General features: G+C 42.5%; 1 protein-coding gene across 1 annotated transcript; it reads left to right on the top strand.

The window, feature by feature from the left end:
- The first annotated feature begins 5,362 nt into the window (after nucleotides 1-5,362).
- Nucleotides 5,363-7,660, top strand: LOC138876276 (uncharacterized). The gene is made up of 3 exons (XM_070155185.1): nucleotides 5,363-5,795; nucleotides 5,879-6,089; nucleotides 6,190-7,660. Exons 1-3 carry the CDS (start codon nucleotides 5,363-5,365, stop codon nucleotides 7,658-7,660), a joined length of 2,115 nt encoding a protein of 704 aa, XP_070011286.1.
- Nucleotides 7,661-9,413: the final 1,753 nt, after the last annotated feature.

Here is a 9,413-nt window from a genome sequence, read left to right as displayed (position 1 = left end):
ACTTGTTCGTGATAGTCTTCATTGACGATATTCTTATATACTCCCGCAGTCAGGAGGAGCATGAGCAGCACCTCAGAGCGGTTCTTCAGACCCTGAAGGGTAGTCAGTTGTATGCTAAGTTCTTAAAGTTCGAGTTTTGGTTGAGTTCGGTCGCATTCCTGGGTCATGTCGTATCAGCAGCAGGTATTCAGGTAGACTTGAAGAAGATAGAGGCAGTCAAGAACTGGCCTCGACCAGCTTCAGCTGCGGAGATTCAAAGTTTCTTGGGGTTAGCAGGTTACTACCGTCGGTTCGTGGAGGGGTTTTCATCCATTGCAGCCCCTATGACCAGATTGACCCAGAAATGTGCCCAGTTTAGATGGTTAGATGAGTGTGAGGCGAGCTTTCAGAGGCTCAAGGCAGCTCTGACCACGACACCGGTGTTGGTTTTGCCCATAGGTTCAGGGCCCTATACAGTCTATTGTGATGCATCTCGTATTGGACTTGGTGTAGTGTTGATGCAGGATGGCAAGGTCATTGCCTATGCTTCGAGGCAGTTGAAGTTTCATGAGAAGAACTATCCATTGCATGATTTGAAGTTGGCAGCCATTGTTCACGCATTGAAGATTTGGAGGCACTATCTGTATGGTGTGGCGTGTGAGGTGTTCACGGATTATAAGAGTCTTCAGTATTTGTTCAAGCAAAAGAAGTTGAATTTGAGGCAGAGGAGGTAGTTAGAATTATTGAAAGATTATGACATCACTATCTTATATCATCCGGGAAAGGCCAATATGGTGGCCGATGCCTTGAGTAGGAAGTCAGCCAGTATGGGCAGTCTTGCTTATATTCCGGTCGGTGAGAGACCGCTTGCTTTGGACGTTCAGGCTTTGGCCAATCAGTTTGTGAGGTTGGACATTTCTGAGCCTAGTCGAGTATTAGCTTGCACGGTCGCTCGTTCTTCGTTATTGGAGCGTATCCATGATCGGCAGTTTGATGATCCCTATTTGTGTGTCTTGAGGGACACGGTGCAGCGTGGAGGTGCCAAGAAAGTGGCCTTAGATGATGATGGTGTATTGAGATTGCAGGGGCGAGTTTGTGTGCCCAATGTTGATGGGATTCGAGAGTTGATCTTAGCGGAGGCCTACAGTTCTCGGTATTCTATTCACCCGGGCACCGCGAAGATGTATCAGGATTTGAGGCAGCACTATTGGTGGCATAGAATGAAGAAAGACATTGTTGCATATGTGGCTCGTTGTTTGAACTGTCAGCAGGTTAAGTACGAGCATCAGAGGCCCGGTGGTTTATTTCAGAGGATTGAGCTTACCGAGTGGAAGTGGGAGAGGATTACTATGGATTTTGTTACTGGACTTCCGATGACTCGGAAGAAGTTTGATGCGGTTTGGGTTATTGTTGATAGGCTGACCAAGTCAGCGCATTTTGTTCCTGTTGCAGCCACCTATTCGTCTGAAAGGTTAGCCGAGATTTATATCAGGGAGATTGTTCGCCTTCATGGGGTGCCGCTATCTATCATTTCTGATCGGGGTACACAGTTTACCTCGCATTTCTGAAGAGCGGTTCAGCGAGAGTTGGGCACCCAGGTTGAGTTGAGTACAACATTTCATCCCCAGACGGACGGTCAGTCCGAGAGGACTATTCAGATTCTTGAGGACATGCTCCGAGCCTGTGTCATTGATTTTGGAGGCTCGTGGGACCAGTTTTTGCCTTTAGCAGAGTTCGCCTACAACAACAGCTACCAGTCCAGCATTCAGATGGCTCCGTATGAGGCGTTGTATGGTAGGCGATGTCGGTCTCCAGTTGGATGGTTTGAGCCGGGAGAGGCTCGATTATTGGGTACGGATCTGGTTCAGGAGGCCTTGGACAAGGTCAGGATTATTCAGGATAGACTTCGTACAGCTCAGTCCAGACAAAAGAGTTATGCAGACCGCAAGGTCAGAGATGTTGCTTTCATGGTTGGTAAGCGGGTATTGCTCCGTGTATCGCCTATGAAGGGCGTGATAAGATTTGGGAAGAAGGGCAAGCTCAGCCCTAGGTTCATCGGTCCATTTGAGATTCTTGATCGTGTGGGAGAGGTGGCTTATAGACTTGCCTTGCCACCTAGCTTGTCAGCTATGCATCCCGTGTTTCATGTATCTATGCTCCGGAAGTATCACAGAGATCCATCGCACGTGTTAGATTTCAGCACTGTCCAATTGGACAAAGATCTGACATATGAAGAGGAACTGGTGGCTATTCTAGACCGGCAGGTTCGACAGTTAAGGTCGAAGAGTTTTCCTTCAGTGCGTGTTCAGTGGAGAGGTCAGCCTATTGAGGCATCGACCTGGGAGTCCGAGTCCGATATGCGGAGCCGTTATCCTCATTTATTTCCCGACGCAGGTACTTCTTTCTTTTGTCCGTTCGAGGACGAACGGTTGTTTTAGAGGTGGAGAATGTGACGACCCAAAGGGTCATCACCGTAATTCTTCCTAGTTCCGTGCTTCTGAGGCCTTGAAAACCTTGCTTTTAGTTGCCTCGATTTGCGTGCACAATTCAGGCGCATAGCTGCAAAGTTTTTATGTTAGAATATGCGAATTTTGTGAAATATTTGATGAATTTTGATATTAATATGCATAATATTGACTTCGATCAACATTTTGGGTAAAACGGACCCGGACCTGTGATTCGACGGTCCCGGAGGGTCCGTAGAAAAATATGGGACTTGGGCATGTACCCGGAATCAAATTCCAAGGTCCCAAGCCCGAGAAATGAATTTTTGTGTGAAATTGTTTTCTGAAATTTATTAAGGAAAATGAAGAAGAAAATTGATCAGAAAACTGTGGTATCGGGCTCGTATTTAGTTCTGACACCCGGTACGAGTCTTAAATATGTGTTTAAGCACTATCTGTAAAGTTTGGCTAAAAATGGACGTCATATGACATGTTTCGGACTTAAAATGGGGAATTTGAGTTTTTATGAAAGTTGAAAGAAAATCATGTATTTTGAGGCTTGATCCTATGTATATGATGTTATTTTGGCGATTTGATCGCACGAGTAAGTCCGTAAGGTATTTTCGAGATCATATAAATGTTTGGTTTGGAGCCCCGAGGGCTCGGGTGAGTTTTGAGTAGGGCCTGGGAGGTCTTAGACTTAGAAAAATATACAGGTTCAGATGTTGCAGGCCCAGCGCGGCCGTGGCCATTTCCGCGCGGTCCGCGCTGGCAGCCACGTGGCCGCGGTGCTTTTCTGTGCTGTCCGTGTGGTGGGGTTCAGAGGGTCGACCAGTGCGGCCGCGTACCAAATCAGTTCGGTCCGCGCTGGGTGGGTTCAGAGAGAGCCCACTTCTCCCCTCCCTCGGCGCGGCCGCGGTGCATTTCTGTGCGGTCCGAGCCAGCCCCCAGCAAAATGTATAAATTCGGGAATTTCAGTCATTTTTCCACTTTTCAAAAACCCAAAACCTAAGAGGCGATTTTCCAAACAACTTTTCTTCTCCAAAACGATTGGTAAGTGATTTCTAACTTAATTTCTTTATTCCTTAACATCTTTTAACATAATTTCAACTTCAAATCAAAGATTTTCATGGGGAAAATTGGGTGTTTTGGGTAGAACCTAGGTTTTCTACAAATTGAGAAGTTGGACCTCAATTTGGGGTCCGATTTAAAAACAAATCATATATTTGGATTCATGGGGGAATGGGTAACCGGGTTTTGGTCCGAACCTCGAGTTTCGACCACGTGGGTCCGGGGGTATTTTTGACCTTTTTGGGAAAAACCTTGAAAAATCTATTTTCATGCATTGGGGATGATTCATTTAGTAATTATTAATGTGATTAAGTAACTTATGACTAGATTCGAGCGGATTGGTGGTGGAATCAAGAGGTAAAGCTATACTAGAAGCGTGAGTTGAGTTTGGAGCATTCGAGGTAAGTGTTTGTTCTAACTTTGGCTTGAGGGAATAGGATTAGGATGTTATTTGCTACTTGCTAATGTGGAGTACGGTGTATAGGCATGGTGACGGTTATCTATGCACCGGAGTCTAGTATGACCGTGAGTCTTAATTGCTTTTAATTCGAGTAATGTGACACAATCTCCTTGTTTACTTGATGAGTTTCATATAATGTGAACGATTGAAGTAGAATTGTGATTGGTGTACTTTTGGAGCGTTAACCCGAACATGAATGTGTTGGTTGAGGAAGAAGTGATTTAAAAAGAGAATGTGTTCTGAGTACTCCCTTGCCGGGATGTGTAGACTGATATATACTCTCCCTTGTTGGGATATTTTGGGCTGTTAGCTGTACCCTTGTCGGGTTAAAGGTATTGAGTTGTTATCCTCCCCTGAAGGGGTCTACTATATGAAGTCAGATATTATATATGATATTATGGGATCGTGTGGCATGCCGTCCACTTATATATGATATTATGGGGTCGTGTGACACGTCGTCCACTTATATATGATATTATGGGATTGTGTGGCACGTCGTCCACTTATATATATATGATATTATGGGATCGTGTGGCACGCCGTCCACTTATATATGATATTATGGGATCGTGTGGCACGCCGACCACTTATATATGATATTATGGGATCGTGTGGCACGCCGTCCACTTATATATGATATTATGGGATCGTGTGGCATGTTGTTCACTTATATATGATATTATGGGATCGTGTGGCACACCGTCCACTATATATATATATATTATGGAAACCGGAGTTTCTTCTGTTTATTTCCGATATTTCATTTTTATCTGTTACTCCCCGATATCATGTCCCCTCCCAGCTTTACTTTGTATTATCTTGTTATTGTTTTCTTGCACTTGTTATATATATCTGTACAGGTTAAATTGTGGTAGGTCCTGTCTAGCCTCGTCACTACTTCGCCGGGGTTAGGCCAGGCACTTACCAGCATATGGGGTCGGTTGTGCTGATGCTGCACTCTGTGCATTTTTGTGCACAGATCAGGGAGCAGCTTTCGGACCGCAGCAGTAGGACTTTTGGGAGCTTGTAGCCTAGCTGGCGTTCGCAGGCCGAAGTCCCTTTCCATGTTTCTCGTCTGTTTATCTTGTATCAAACAAACATGATATATTTTCCTTTCAGACATTGTTTGTAGCATTCTGTAGTAGTCCATGAGCTAGTGACACCAAACTCTGGGTAGCATTTTGGTTCAAACTTCCACACTTTTGGTTTTCAGTTGTTTTTAAATTTAAAGTCTTCCGCTTAGATTTTGTCTCGCTTATTATATTGTTGAAAGAAAGTAGGAAAGGTGTTTTAAACATTTGGCTTGCCTAGCTCCGATGGTAGGCGCCATCACGACACCCGATGGTGGGAAATCTGGGTCGTGACAGCTGTTGAATCCGTTCATGAAAGTCTGGCCCAGTATAATGTCATGCCTCACCTTCAGGGAGGAAATGAGGAACCCTTGCCTGACCTAAATCATCCTCGTGTTAGTGGAAATGAAATGGGCAGTAATCCAAAAGCAATGAGTCATAATACTCCATTTATGACTCCTCCATTCCAGCAGATGGCTGAATTCTTTCGTCATTTGGCTGGGACAATGTCAGAACCTAGTGAAATGAATTTTGAGAAGATGAGAAAAATGGGCGGAGTTGAATTTGAAGGCACTACATATCCCACGGTAGCTGAACAATGGCTCGAGCGCATGGAGAGGGTCTTTGAACAACTGGAGTGTACTAATGCTGCCAAATTTAAGTATGATATCTCCCTTTTACAAAAAGATGCCTATGATTGGTGGGTAAGTATGCCAAATGCAAAAGCAAAACCTCCGGTGCTGACTTGGGATGACTTTGTGAAATCATTTCGTGCAAAATATGTTCCCCTGTCTATTGTGATGCTAAAAAGAAAGTGTTTTTGAATTTAAAACAAGGGAGTATGTCTATTGCAGAGTATCAACAAAACTTTCTCAGACTTTCTCGCTATGCTAAAGGTATTATTGATGGTGAAAGAGACAAGTGCAGAAGATTTGAAGAAGGTTTGAATGGTTACAATCGAAAATCAGTGGCAATCTTACAACTTGAGGATTTTTCCAAGCTGATTTCAGCTCCACTTACTTGGGAAAGAATTGACAAGGAAGAAGCTAGTAGGAGAGAAAACAGGTTTAGGAAGGGTAATTCAGATTATGGCGGTCCATCCAAAAAAGGAAAGTTTGACTATTCCAAGACTGAGAGTACACATAAATCATTACATTATAAGCAGAATAAGTCAAATTTCTACTGCCAGTACTCCAAGTTATGGCCAAGGCAAAACCCATACACCTACTTGTGCACAATGCGAGAAGAATCATTATGGTGCATGTAGACGAGCTTCTGGTGCTTGTTTTAATTGTGGAAGTATGGATCATAAAGTGAAGGATTGTCCTAATCCTAATCCTCTTTCTTATACACATACAGAAGGATCAGTTCAAAAGCCTATCACTACTCATTCTCAAGCTAATAGTAGTGCTAGACCTCGAAATATGCAAGCAGTGGGCTCGAGTGTAGCTAATCAGGCTGGTGGGTCGAGAGCTGCTGCACGAGTTTATGCTATGAGAAAAAAGAATGACCAGGATGGTCCGGACGTAGTTGCTGGTAAATTTCACTTATTTGGCATATCTGTTGTTACATTATTTGATCCTGGATCTTCGCACTCTTATGTTTGCTCATCACTTGCATTTCCCGATACTGTTAAATTTGTGAGACTTAACTTTGATGTGCTGGTCACGAGTCCATTAGGTCATCAGGTCGTTGTTAACAGGATTTACCGAGGTTGTCCATTCATGATTCAAAATCTGGTCTTCCTTGTCGACTTGCTTGAAATGCCCTTCCGAGACTATGATGTTATTGTTGGCATGGATTGGCTCCATAGGCACCATGCATTGGTTGATTGTAGGTTGAAGCGAGTGACATTTAGAACTCCTGCATATTCACACATGGTAGTTCAAGGAGAAAGATCATTGACATCTAATATTATTTCTGCGGTCTTGGCAAGGAAGATGATTTGTCAAGGTTGTGATGCCAATCTTGCTCATATAGTCGATACACGATTGGGGAGTCCAAGTCTTAAGGACATACCAACTATGTGCGACTTTCCTGATGTATTTCCTGATGATCTTCCTGGGTTGCCTCCAGAAAAGGAGATTGAATTTCCTATATATCTTGTCCCTGGAACTACTCCTATTTCTATTGCTCCCTATAGAATGGCTCCAGCTGAATTAAAAGAGTTGAAGGCTCAATTGCAAGAACTTCTTGAGAAAGGTTTTATTCGTCCCAGTATTTCACCTTGGGGAGCTCCTATTTTATTTGTAAAAAAGAAAGATGGCACTCTTAGGCTTTGTATTGATTACCGACAGCTGAATAAGGTAACAATCAAGAACAAATACCCACTGCCTAGAATCGTTGACTTGTTTGACCAACTGAAGGGTGCCAGCTTATTCTCAAAAATTGACTTGAGGTCTGGATATTATCAGTTGCGTGTGAGGGAGCAAGATGTTCCTAAAACTGCTTTTAGGACCAGGTATGGCCATTATAAATTTTTGGTAATGCCATTTGGTTTGACAAATGCTCCTGCTGCATTTATGGATCTAATGAACCGTGTATTCAAGCCTTATCTCGATCAATTTGTGGTCGTGTTTATTGATGACATTTTATTCTATTCCAAGAATAGAGAAGATCATGATAAGCATACCTGAATTGTCATGCAAATTCTGAAAGAGAGACAACTCTACGCGAAGCTTTCCAAATGTGAATTCTGGCTGAATGAAGTGGCTTTTTTAGGGCACATTGTATCATCTGAAGGTGTGAAGGTTGATCCTAGTAAGATTCAAGCTATTGTTGATTGGAAACTCCCTAAAACCCCAACTGAGATACGAAGTTTCTTGGGTTTAGAAGGATACTACAGAAGGTTTGTGAAGGGCTTCTCTATTATAGCTTCTCCCTTGACCAAACTTTTAGGGAAAGATTCCAAATTTGTATGGGATGACAAGTGTTAAAAGAGCTTTGAAAAGCTCAAATTCTTGTTGACACAAGCTACAATACTTTCTTTGCCAGCTGAAGGAAAAGATTATGTGGTATATAGTGATGCATCTCATTGTGGCTTGGGTTGTGTTTTGATGCAAGAAGGGAAAGTAATTGCTTATGCCTCTCGAAAGTTGAAATCGCATGAGTTGAATTATCCCACTCACGATCTTGAACTTGTTTCCATTGTTTTTGCCTTAAAAATTTGGAGGCATTACTTATACGGAGAGAAGTGTCACATATTTACTGATCACAAGAGTTTGAAGTACTTGGGTACACAAAAAGAGTTAAACTTGCGACAACGTAGATGGCTTGCACTCATCAAAGATTATGATTGCACGATTGATTATCATCCTGGTAAAGCCAATGTGGTTGCAGATACGTTGAGTCGCAATTCCCTTGCATGTTTAACTCCAAGTCCATTGCCTTTGCTTCTTGAATTAAGAGCCATGAATGTTTGACTTTCATTTAATTCTAATGGTTCTATCATTTCTAATTTGCAAGTCAAGCCAATCTTACTTGAGCAAGTCCAAGAAGCACAGAAGTTAGATGAGAAACTTGTGAAACGGGTTGAAAAAGTCCAAAATGGAAGAGAATCAGATTTTTCATTAAGGAAAGATGGTACCTTATTTTATAAAAATAGGTTGTGTGTTCCTAATGATGATGAATTGAGAAAGCAGATCTTGATTGAAGCACATAGTTCACCTTATGCAATGCATCCTGGAGGTACTAAAATGTATCTGACCATTAAGGAGCACTATTGGTGGAGTGGTATGAAGAAAGACATTGCAAAGTTCATTTCTAAATGCTTGGTATGTCAACAAATAAAGGTTGAACATCAAGTCCCAGCTGGTCTCCTGCAACCTTTGTCAATACCTGAATGGAAATGGGAAAGGATAATGATGGACTTTGTTTTTGGACTTCCACGCACTCAAAGAAATCATGATGTAATTTGGGTCATTGTAGATAGACTAACTAAGAGTGCTCATTTCTTGGCAATCAGAATGGACTACTCACTTGAACGTTTAGCAGAATTGTACATTAATGAGATTGTGAAGCTGCATGAAATCCCTGTTTCTATTGTGTCTGATAGAGATCCGAGGTTTACATCTAGATTTTGGTCTAGCTTGCAAGAAGCTTTGGGTTCCAGGTTGAATTTTAGTACTACTTTCCATCCACAAACGGACGGCCAGTCTGAAAGGGTAATACAAATCTTGGAGGATATGCTTCGAGCCTGCATTATTGAGTTTAAAGGTAGTGGGACAAACACTTAGCCCTAATAGAATTTGCTTACAATAATATTTACCAATCAAGTATAGGCATACCTCCTTATGAAGATTTATATGGGAGAAAATGTAGAACGCCTCTTTGTTGGAATGAGGTTGGTGAAAGAAAATTTGTGGGACCTGAGATTGTGCAACAAACTGA

Source organism: Nicotiana sylvestris, chromosome 8 (assembly GCF_000393655.2).
Source record: "Nicotiana sylvestris chromosome 8, ASM39365v2, whole genome shotgun sequence".
NCBI classification, from domain to species: domain Eukaryota; kingdom Viridiplantae; phylum Streptophyta; class Magnoliopsida; order Solanales; family Solanaceae; genus Nicotiana; species Nicotiana sylvestris.
The sequence above is the reverse complement of the archived record's forward strand: the minus strand, read 5'-3'. Positions and strand labels throughout refer to the sequence as shown.